General features: G+C 35.3%; 1 protein-coding gene across 1 annotated transcript; it reads left to right on the top strand.

Annotated features, from left to right (window-relative positions):
- Positions 1-386: 386 nt before the first annotated feature.
- Positions 387-10,587, top strand: LOC129260003 (neuropeptide CCHamide-1 receptor-like). The gene has a single exon (XM_064114450.1). It carries the CDS (start codon positions 616-618, stop codon positions 1,747-1,749), a length of 1,134 nt encoding a protein of 377 aa, XP_063970520.1. The 5' UTR covers positions 387-615; the 3' UTR covers positions 1,750-10,587.
- The last annotated feature ends 2,283 nt before the right edge of the window (positions 10,588-12,870 follow it).

Genomic DNA, 12,870 nt, shown 5'->3' with positions numbered 1-12,870 from the left:
TTTCTAAAGAGTTGTCGAGAATTGTGAATACCTTCCATCTGGATATACTAGTATATCTGCATCGTTCTGTGTTTTTATATTATTATTTTATTAAAAGAGGAGAAATTTATCTGGATGAGTGATAAGCTCTCTCTTTATCTTTGAATTGACACCTACTAACAGGAGGAATTGTTATTTGATTATCCACCACGCTCAAAGCTAACATAGTTTGCTCGATTAATTTAACTGATTTAGAGAAACCCTTTGTGACGTGGCTGGAAAGAACATTTGTTATTCTTCTCATGGAGTCAGTTTGATGAATAATTACCATTTAAACATATATGTATGACCGCAAGCCAGACGTATTATTAGACAGAGAGGAAAGGCTTTGGTAACAAACACCCTTCATACTTATTCCCACTTCACATCCTTGCTCGAGGCGGATTAGTGTACTTCACAAGGAAGACGTACATTCTACCGTCACCAATAACAGGCATATTTTGTTAGACATTTCAGAGACGGCACTTGATTGGTCGGCCGTGCTGTATACTTGGTGCGCGAGCCACATCTGACTTTGACGGAGTTCGATCTCAACTTTTTTTTTACACGGGGTCGTTTAAGAAGACGGACTTAGCGATGTGTCGCAACATACTACAGCCCGCCATGGCGCAGTTAGGAGAGCCGAGCGCCGGAGCAGATACTTCATTTCCAAATTACTCCTATGATATGAGCGGCAATTATACAGAAGCTGGAAACCTACCCTTTTCCCTGGCGGCTCCGATTTTCATGATATGCACCGTCATAGTGGGGACTCTCGGAAACGGAGGATTAATTTACATACTCTTGCGGAACCGCGACATGAGAAACATACCTAACCTCCTGATTTTGAACTTGTCACTTGGAGATTTCCTCTATCTAACTTTCAATGTGCCGTTTTACATCGCCACTTATTTGTCCGGTTCTGTCAAATGGAACCTTGATCTGTGTCGATTTGTAAATGCTGTGCAATTTATTTCACAGGGCGTATCCGTCTTGACTTTGACTGCATTGAGCACGGACCGGTATTACGCAATCGCTCGACCTCTAGAGCAACGACAGAGCAACTCGACTCGGCGAACTCTCGGACTAGCTGCAGGAATCTGGCTGCTATCCACCATATTCGCCATACCATCCATGGCACTGGCTACCACAGAAACAGGAGGTTGTTCGTTAGCCTACCAAACCCCAGGAACTAAGGGCTACTACGCTTCACTCTTTATATTCCTGTACGTCATCCCACTTGTCCTTATATCGGTGTTTTATTCACTCACGGCAATCGCTCTTCTGAAAGGAACCTTTAAACTCGAATCTCGAGTTCGTCAAGGTGGTAACGAGAAGCGTATTCGATCACGGACTCGTCTGGCCATCATCATCCTCATCGCAGCCGTCTGCTTTGCCATCTGTTGGTTTCCTTTCTACTTGTTCACTCTCTGGTTCGAGTTCGGTTTCGACCCTAATCTCTTCATCAAACCCGCCATGTTTTGTCTATTTGATATGCACTATCTGCTACCTATACTGGGATCATGCCTCAACCCGATCATCCTCTTTGTCATGAGCTCCAACTATCGGCGCCACCTGCGTGACATCTTCAGGTGCAACTCGACAGCGGCAAAGCGCCACTTCTCTTCAGCGAAGTCTTGGACGATGATGTCCCTTCGCACCAACTCCTACTCATTATCCCCAAGCAGTGTGACTGAAATGCCGACCCGGTGTTCAACCCACCTTTCATAGCCACGCCAGAGGACAGTTTACACAGTGAACCACCTGCGAATCGTGAGGAATCTAAGATCAGACCATTAACAATGGAAACATAAAGAGGTATAACTTTGAATGATAAACAAATTACTGACATGTTTATAAATTGTCCATTCACAGCACTATATAAACACTGATTTCTACGAAGTTTTTTTTTTCTTGTAGTAACGACTGGTACTATATAGGGCATTATCTACTTAAAATTTGTTTGTATAAAAGAATAATGGCTATATATACGGATAAAACAGAACTTTAAAAACAGAGAAGAAACCGCTGGATGGTCATCTATATATTTTTCTATTTCATGACTTTTAGAAAGAAAGTCTTTTTGATATCATCCAGCCCATACGCTTGTAAATACTGCATTCCTAAGAGATCTAAGGAAAAGGAAGTTTTTCTTCCTACTAATAGCGAAGCCCTGCAACAGAAAGAAATGCTCTTTTCATCATCAAAATAGCACCAATCTCTCTGCGAACATTTCGAACGAATCCTTTAAAAGAATATTCCATTAGGAAAATGAATTGATTTTCTTATCCATCAGTATTTTTTCATCAACTCACGTTGTAAAATATATGGTTTGGTCAACATGATTAAGATGTTGACGGAAAATTCCAGCTGTATCAGATTGAGATTTAAAATTTTCCATTCCATCTTCTTTTAATCACTGGTAATAAACTGATAATGGTCATAATGTGTCCCCAGTTCTCAGTTTCGAGCTTCTAATAAGCTCCTGAAACGAGCGTCTTTGTCCATTTTGAAGGAATTGTTCGATTACTTTGACATAATTGTATTAACTCAAGATGAATTTCTCTACAGATTATATGCGTGAACCATACACAGTCAGACAAAACAAAATCATTTATTATTTAACATTAAAACCTTTCGAATTGTTTTGAAATAATCTTATAATGTTAATCTTATAATTTTAGAGTAAAACTATGCAGTGTTTGAAATTTGCCTTTTGTTGACAGATAACATTAAGGCTTCAAGTTCTCAAATGACGTGTATGATACAAAATATTCTCGTCCAGACCTTGGTATAAGTACAAGGTTGATAGTAATTTGATACACAATCTTTTCACTACTTAAATGTCACAAAGTAGAATTGCTGGTACTCTCATGGACCTATTCTAAGTCCATGGTATAGCTTAAATAGATACATCACATTGACCACAATACCCGAGTAATTATAATCCTCAACATACATCCAGTTTTGGAGTTTCTTTATATAGAGTTAAGTAAATATGTAATCATTCATAATGTAATAACTACTACACTCGATTATATGAATACATCATCTGCAGTTTCTTCATCTTCATTATCATCATAATCGTCGTCAACGTTGTTTTCAACATCATCTCATCACTGTGAACATGATGAACGTCATCTTAAAATGTAGTTTTGAAAACAAAAGTACATTCAACCCTGTTTCTCTTTCGAGTTTGCGTTTTATAGGTTACCATACGGCCCTACTTCAATCCTTTTAAAAAAAGGGTGACAAATTATATTCCTTTGCAGGGCCAATGCAAGAGCAACGGTGTCTATATAGCGCAATGATTTAAGTTATTAAGCAATTTGTGATTTGATGGATGATTTAGTTATTATTTATTATGTCAATGACCCTTTATAATCTTGTTCATACCTATATGCGCTTATGTAAAAATGAATTCTCATTATGCTATGTTTGAATGTCTGATTGTCAGAGTTCGTTTGCATGCACTGATGAGAGAATTAATATCATGATTGTCCAAATTTCTTTCACAAATCCAATGTAAATTTTAAGGTGTACATGTATATATACTTGAAAAGTCTTCATCAATCTGCATTGTTTTTAAGATGTAGTAACCCCTTTTGAAATAGATTGTAAGTTAATGCTATATTTCCGGGTTATTACTCAGCTAAAAAAGGAGCGAGCCGGTAATTGTTCTTGACTATACATATACAATGTCATCACTTCGAATTCATAAAGTGTGATGCAAACCCACAAAAATAATGTGTAAAATTACACTTTACATTTTAAAGAAGAGTTAAAGCAAAAAGTATTTGATAAGACTAGACGGATCAATTCCTTTTCTTACCAAGAAGGTACACAAGGAACATTCCTACCAAGTAATTTGTTTAAGCTGTTTCGCTAAATATATTGTCTGCAAATCAATTATTTCATGAATAAACGATATGATTGAAAAGTCGAAAACATTCGTTAAATATGCAAGTTTTTTGGACTGATACAGTCATGCAAAAATGAAGCACTTCATGCTGAACAAAGGATCAAGTACAAGCGATGCTCAGCTGTAAAAGAAAATATATATAAAGGCAATATAATTTTCCCAGTGAGAGTCTTTTCCGCAATCGGATAATTACTGTGACCTCAGGAGGTGAAGATTAATTTCAAGAATGGTTCGTGGATCCATAAATGGATTCATCTTCAATTAGAAATGCTTATTGCCTTCTAGCAAACAATCACACTACTGCAATTATTGTAACACCGCCAAAAAACGAGAGGTTAGCGAATCGTAAGAGTTATGATATCTATTGTATTATCCATGTTCCCCGAGGGAATTAAATAGAATAGTATTTCCGTTTGTCCAATCTGTCTTTTTAAACTGTTTGCCCGGCTTCACTTATATGAGTGTTTAAACTAAAATTACATTTTATATGATTACCCAAACTCTATGCTAATATTTGTCCGTTTTTTAATGCATGTGATTGTACCAATGCTAAAAATTGATTTAAAAGATTTTATGTTAATGTCCGTTGAAAATCATGAATTGAGAAAGATTTTAGTGAAGGGACAATTGCCGAAGTGTTTTATAATGGACACAAACTGAGTGATATGTTTTCCAATGCATTTTATTAAATCAAAAATGCAAACTTACAAATGCGAAAAGAGAATCTTGTATCAAAATATTTATCAATGGCAAAATTTCAGTTAGGAAAATACCAATTAGACATTTGTGTTTTTTGGGGGGATAATTCTTCCCTTTTATTCCAGACAATTAAGAAGATCATTATGTCGTGACAAATTAAAAAATTTATGACAAATTCAGCTTTTTAACATTAAAATTATTTGTGCATACAGAATGTATCTTTAAATCATATAATTTGAAATATTTTACTTTATTTCATGATTATGATTGTGATCGCGATGAATTTTTTCTTTCGACACTCTTATGCAATGCACAATAGGAGATGCGATTGATCGTTAACGAAATGACGTCAACTAGACAACGTGCATTAAAATTAATACTGATCCTTTTTATCATTCTCCTTCCTTGAGTAATGTATGCATAATTTATCCAATTTAAGAAGGTGTAAAATTGGTATCTACAGGCATTCGTTTTACGAAAGTAGTAATTTATTGAAAAAATAAATTGATGTTACATAAGCATTCCACTATTCACCTGCAATTAGAGTTGTTGTTTAAAGTTTGAAAACAATTGTACATATTTAAGTTATAGGCACTGAATGCACGGTTTGTAATTGATAATTTTTAGTTGACATTAATATCAACAGACAATATGTTCCCAGTTTACGAGGTCATCGAAGATATCAGCTACTTGTTTAATATGTATTTTCTAAATGAATATGTTACAAGGCATAGTATGTGATTGTGATGACGTAAACAAAAATAAGGGGGAGGGAGGTTGATGTTCGGACACAGAGCTCTGTGTTTTAGGTAGCAAATAGAGCGAACATAAGACATTGAATTCATATTTTTCATAGATTGAATCAATTACGAAACGTGGAGACATAATTTTCACATTAATTTTGGGTGATGGATCAAAAAATTGTCATCACTTCAATTTAGATCGAATGAAAAAAACTTCCATGACTTAATATAGCTTTTACTTTACATTCCAACGCAAAACATTAGTTTTTCAATAAATTACTGTGTTTTGTACTTATTTATTCATTCTTTTTTTTTTGGGGGGGAGAAGTGTTTCCTTTTCTCATAACGTTAGCAAAAATCATATTTAGGCCACTGTGGAAAAGAAAGATCGGAAATTTTATCTCCAAGTCCGGGGATATACTGGTAAACACTGACAGAACTGTATTTAGCATTAACTTTTATTTTAGGGGGAAGGAGCAATTTGCATAATGTAATTTTTTTCTCTCTCTCTTTTATGAAATAATCTTTATATAATATTTTTTTATCATCAACTTTTTTTCCTGGGGTGTGGTGATTTTTTTTCATCTAAAGAGTAGACTTAATAACTAATAACTCTGTTTTTTTTTTCATTCAGAATGGTCAATTGAGTTTCGCTTTTTCTCACACGCCTCTGTAGTTGATATCATTTTAGTCCGAATAATTAAAAATCCAAGTGAAATCTCATGAAAAGAATAAAGATTTTTTCAAGGGAGACGCCTTTTTCAAGTGTAGGCGTGGGTGCAATAGAAAACTTTTAAAGAAGTTTGAAGCATACTTGGACGATGATTAAAAAAATGTGTGCTTTTATCTTCGGCTCGCAAAGTGGCAAAGACAATCAATTTATCGTTTCGCTACTAAGTGATAATTACATTTTGAGGGTTTTTAAATCAACTACAAGAAGTGTTTGAGAGAATCCCCGCTGACGTCTTTCCTCTCGAAAGATGTTACCATATATATTTATAGAATCTTATGACACGATTTCAATCATGATACGTTCTTGTGCTTTAAAACAAATGTTCTTTTCGATGACAAAGTACTTGATGTGTAGGCATAAAAGGAATGTAACTGGGTTACTTACGCAGAACTGACTTGGACTGCCTAACCAATTGACATTGCACTGTAACAAAAAGCAGTGTTAAGAACTAGTCTTCTTTCTTTACTTAGCACACCACACGTTCAGTGTTAAAGTGCACCAACGAGTTGCTAGTGTTAACATAACAATCCAAATATATTACAATCACTAACACCAATGCATGGGTGTTAAAAGCATCACGAATTTAATATTTGGTGTAGAATGCATCTCGGTAAAGACCGACTGGTTCAGTTTTAACACCACTACTTTTTGTAGTGCAGGGAGCTTACAAAACAAGGCAAGAGACAAATGGGACAATAAATTCAGATAAAAATCGATTAAGGCATGTGCCCTGTCCTTATTTTATAATAACTGAGTTTGCGCAAATACATTTTGATTTGAATCACCCCTATTTCCTTCTGCTGGATAAGCTACTTATACCTGACAGATAACTGCATAATTATGATTAAATTAACCTATTCATAACGGACTCAAGTAGATTAATCACGACAGAGAATAAATAGAAGAAACCGCGGAAAATGAGGATTAGATCTGTTAAATATAACTCTCCAGACTATACAATAGACCATAAGTCCACCAAATGTTTGAAAGTCATACACCATCGCAGTGCGTTCGATACTGATCTAATCGCATCCGTCATGGAAAATTATTAATTAAGTTAACTCTTATTTCATCTTTTTAAGAAATCGAAATTCTAAGGGTAATACACAATTGTATTCAAATAATTTATGTAGGTCTAAAGTATAAACACAAGCTATGAGGTAAATTTGATTTCTTTATTTTCTTCAAAGTATTCATTTCAAATGCAATTTAAATATTTTTTTAATCATTTAAAAGCCCAAGGGGATGGCGTATTTAAGCCTCTTATAATGTAATATTGCATTGAAAAATGTAATTAACAAGAAGAGGACAAATTTTACTACACCAAGACAGACAGAGCCACAGAGCACAGAGATATCGTTTAGCAACTCCTCTTGGCAAACCTTTAACCTGCTTGTTCATATGCATGTCCTGAGCATGCTGATTGTAAAGCCCGCCCTCATTACATGATCCGACTTCGATGCGATTTTTTCACGAATCGCATTTTGCATTAAATAAAAAGGTTCCACGAAATAACATTATTTGATTTAAAGTTCGGAATAATCCTATAGGAATGCGAAAATCAGAATTCTGCTTTGCTGCAAGCCTTTAATTATTGGTCGGGTAAGTATCACATCGGCATTACGCCGATGATGAGTTCATAACGATTTTCAATACAGATTTCCTTTATACTCCTACGGGAAAGCTTGGAATAGACTAAAATTTCGATTTTAGTATTCAGACCATTCAGTATTTAGACCACTATTCGGAGCTTTAATTGCTAAGATTTTATAGGTTAGACAGTTTAAATCAAATCCTATTACAATACCTTTGACAATAGGATCGCAGCAGCGGACCTATGGTTTTGTGCGCGGGGTTAAGACCTATCAAAAACATGGTATGCTGCTAGGCGCCCTGGATCATGGCGCCCCCCCCCCCCTCCAAAAAAAAAAAAACTACAAAAAAAAACCGCAATAATAAATGTCTTTTCCACTTTCTCCTTCACTTATTCTCGTAAACTGTACATATTATTTTGCAAACATTCTTGGCACAATTGCGTATCCCCAGAGTAAAATGATAGACAACTTTCGATGATTGGCGTCCCATAACGGCTTCTTAATTCTTTCTTGCATGCTAATAGGTCACGGATGCATTTTGATGAAGCAACCACTTTTAACGTTTCCTTCAGAGTCTTCTTATATTTCCAAGTCAACCCCATGAAACTCTTTCCAAATTTTAATATTCAGCGTCAGAACTAGTATGGATTTAGGGCTCCTCCCTTGAGAACCAATATTGGGTCAATTGTTCTTATACATCCCTCGTAGATCGATGAGTTTGGGATGGATGTACATTCTCTGACCATTCGGTATGGGTCAGTAGGGTATTTGACATAAACTGACCGGACTGAAAAATACGACCTTAGGATCTGTAAGTGGGCTAATCTGTCTGCCATGTTAAAGGACAAGTCCACCCCAACAAAAAGTTGATTTGAATAAAAAGAGAAAAATCCAACGAGCATAACACTGACAATTTCATCAAAATTGGATGTAAAATAAGAAAGCTATGACATTTTAAAGTTATGCACATCCTGGTCGGTACGCGAATGAGGGAACTGATGACATCACTCACTCACTTTTTCTTTTGCATTTTATTATTTGAAATATGAAATGTTCTAATTTTCTCCTCATTATCATGTGAAACAAAGTTTTATTTCTCACTGAACATGTGGAGTTACCATTGCTAAACATTATATGGTTCAGTCAAGTTGGTCCTTATATATTCAAATCTGTAAAAATTGAAATATTGTATAATTCAAACAATAAAAAACAAAAGAAATAGTGAGTGAGGGACATCATCGATTCTCTCATATGCATGTGACTAAATTGTGCATATAACTATTTTGTGAAAAATTTCAAAATGTCATAGCTTTCTTATTTTACATCCGATTTTGATGAAATTTTCAGCATTATGCTTGTCTGATATTTTTCTGTTGATTCAAAAAAACTTTCTTCTGAGGTGGACTTGACCTTTAATGTTATTTTCAATGTCTGTCATGAAAGCATATTATGGACATCCACAAAATATTCACATGACTGAAACCACTGCAGACCGATCAAGCTATCACGTTATTTTAAATGGCATATCACTGGTCGGTTTGGAGTCGGTTTCGTTGGTGTGACTGTTGAGTGGCGGATGATGCAAGGATGTATATTTACTCATTTCATTACACATACAGTTTCTAAGCAGAATATATACTTAGCTCTAGAAATACGGGAAGACTTGGACTTTAAGAAGCATCGACTATTTATTTAATTTCATGGGGGTCCGAGAAACTATCAAAAGCGACAAGAGCGACCCGATAGGCATGATAGTCGAGGATTGTGTTACACTCTTTAAAAGGTTAGGCAAAAAAAGGCCCAATTTTTTTTCACCATCACTGGGCAACATACTGTCCACACAACTATTGGATAAAATATGTCCAAATTGGGTAATGAAAACTAATAATTGGGTAATAGATTTGCTCAATTGGATAATAATTGCCCATTACATGTTTTTTACCAACATCCATTACCCAACACAGTGGACAGTATGTTGCCCAACATTTTAAGTTTGTAAAAGACACTGACAACCGCTTTGAAAAACTACCGATAGAAGACTCTTTGACCGACTTAATCTAAGACAGTCTGCAGGTCTTTCTATTCATTCCCTGTATTATGATATTGTAGAAAGACTACAATGATACTGAGAAACGGAATCCATTCATATTAAACAACTTACTGTATCATATTCGTCGCTGTTCCAGCATCCGTGATAAATTGTTCAGATATTTGACTAAACGTAAAAATATGATTAAATATTTAACTTATTTGATGTTGAGTAAAACCCTTTTCTCCTGAAACTAATTAAAATAATGATCGTCCCATATGCTTCATGTGCATATGGAACGAAAAAAAAATGAATCAATTTTTTTATGGAAGGTGGATGCTGCTAAAACACAGTTCAGTACCCAGAAAAACCTTGTAAGTGATAAAACAAAATAATCTTATCAATGTTCTGTACATACACTTACCCTAGTGCAATGATGACATATAATGTATAAGACACATGTAAATATTGCAAAGAAACTGTGTTGTGTGCACGTAGCCTACTTGTCGTCGACACACGTTAACTCGATATGCTTGCGTAAAACAAAATCTTAATATCATTCTGTAATTATATAGTACGTTATTTATGCACTTTTGCCAATATATGTGTACAGTGTATATATAATTATTATCAAATATATTATACATATATGAACAAATACATATTATATATATTGAAAGTGCAATTTGATGAATATTTGGCAAGTAAGTTTATTTAAAATAATGCTGGGCATATTTCACTCGTTAGAGTTCGCAGATTTGTATGCTTTACTGTAAATATTATATGGAATACTATTGTATTTTTAGTCTTGTATTGTACATGTTGAATAAACCAGTGCCTAGTTAAGAAACACAATTTGATTTCTGACTGTCTTTTTGTATTGGGGTAGAGTTTAAATCAATCCACCAGATTTTCAATTGGTAACGGACAGGGATCAATCGGTTCATTCAATTCTATATATGAAGGAGAATAAAACTACAAACACAAATAATATTTTAATTTATCCATTATGTTCAATTTTCTTGCATGGGTATGTTTTGAAGACTTGAGCGACAAGATCATGAGACTGATTAACGAGAACAATGCAAGAAGCGGTATATGATTAAAGTCTTCAAATGGCATTTAATTTATATTGGAGAAACAGACAGAATATATTCTCAAGGAAGGAAATATATATCACATTAAAAAAAATGTGTCCACTAATATTTTTTTTTCAGATTGCCGCACGAGTAGAGAGAATGAAAGAAGGTTTTCTACATGAGACGAAAACTTAAAGAAGCATGCACATCACGGCCCAAGGTATTTGTTGATTGAATCAATAAAAACAATAGCTGAGAGAAGATCAGGTTCTCCCTTGACGATGAAGTATATTAGGAATATTCTTATTACAGTGTAAATGCATAGTGCTTTGTTTTTCTGAAACAGTGGGCAAATCCGAAGACGATAAGGATTGATGACGATTAGGCTAGGTCTATAGCATACACCTGTAGTCGCAAATTGTTCCATGACATTTTCTCCGGTGACAATTGCTCCGACGGAAAATCTGCACGCTAAGCCAAACATAAAATCTAACCTTCAAAACCAAGTAAACCCTAATCCTTATATTTTACACCTTTCAGTACCAAAAACTCGATTACAATCCTAACTCTAACCGTATGCCCTCTGATATATTATTAGACCGGAGCAAAATGGCGGGACACCGCATCTCGTGTAAATGCAGCTCGGCCACCCCACCCCACTTTTTCACATGCTACGAATATGTACTTGATTGAGATTCCAACCATGTTTAAACAACGCTAGGATGCAATCTCTGGCCTAAATTGACCCTTGAGGACCCGGATTAACAAGTGCATTGTACTTGACAACTATCTATGGCTGACCGCATTAAAGGGTAACCAATACGGTTATTCCCTGCCAATATTCCCTGGCTTTAACAAACAAAAACATGTAGCTGGTGCTAATTGGGCATGAAGTATGTTAGAGGTGCGGATGACTGAATCATGGAAGTAGTTGTGAAATTTAAATGACATTGAGAGAACGAAACTATCATTTCTGACAGATAACCTATCATACTACTAAAAATATATTAACATATAATTAAAAATACATATTTATGTACATATATATATATAGAGAGAGAGAGAGTGAGAGAGAGAGAGAGAGAGAGAGAGGGGGGGGGGAGAGAGAGAGAGAATGGGAAAGGTATTTCGAAAGACCACTTAATACATAAAAACGGATCTAGAATACTTGCTCGAAGGGTGATATGACAGTCAAGTTGCTATTCACGCAAAAATGGACATGAAATCGCCAGTTTTGAGAAGAAATGTTATTAAGGCAACGGACAGTGAATAGCAATCACCAGTAAGTGTTTATATTCGTCAGGATGTGTCATGTACATTTTCAAATTTTAACATGATCTAACAAGTTGTAGAGGATACTACCATAAACCCCTATGATGATACGTCACAATACAGGGGCCGCGGAACAGTTTTCAAAGTGGGAGGGGGGCTGACTATGCAAAAAATCACAATCGTATGGTCATTTTTACATTTTTGTACATGCTTTTGGAAAAAAAAGGGGGGGGGGTGAGCCCCCCCCCCCCCGCTTCTGCGGCCCCTGGAATATTGTGCTCACTCAACCATGAACATACGATATCAAAATTGTGTGTGGAGTAGCTAAATGATGGATAGTAAAACAGCATTAACACCATAAAATTTACCTAAAAACAATATTCGCCCAATTTTGTATTTGCACAATTTGAAAAACGACTCTTGTGACTTTCAAAAATGGTAGTTTTTAATTCAATCTTTAATTACTCATGCATGACTCAATTGATCAATCTCATTTTCCCCAGGAGTTGCTTAATGATTGTATAAAACCACCTACAAAATATCATATCTCAAAATAATTCCGTTCAAAAGTTACAGCAAATTGATTTAGGGGGGACTTACTTTTTTTGTTGTGTATAGATAGTCTGAATAAAAATGAATGAAAATTTCGACTCGCCGAAAGGCCACCGAAGGGAAAATTTTACTGCAGGGTATAAGAATGTCGCCCATTGGGCTACTGGAACGATTTACGTTAAAGTTGAATTAAGAAGACGATTCCAAATATTGAGATATTTACATTAA

The sequence above is a fragment of the Lytechinus pictus genome, unplaced genomic scaffold (assembly GCF_037042905.1).
Source record: "Lytechinus pictus isolate F3 Inbred unplaced genomic scaffold, Lp3.0 scaffold_19, whole genome shotgun sequence".
Lineage (NCBI taxonomy): Eukaryota > Metazoa > Echinodermata > Echinoidea > Temnopleuroida > Toxopneustidae > Lytechinus > Lytechinus pictus.
The sequence above is the reverse complement of the archived record's forward strand: the minus strand, read 5'-3'. Positions and strand labels throughout refer to the sequence as shown.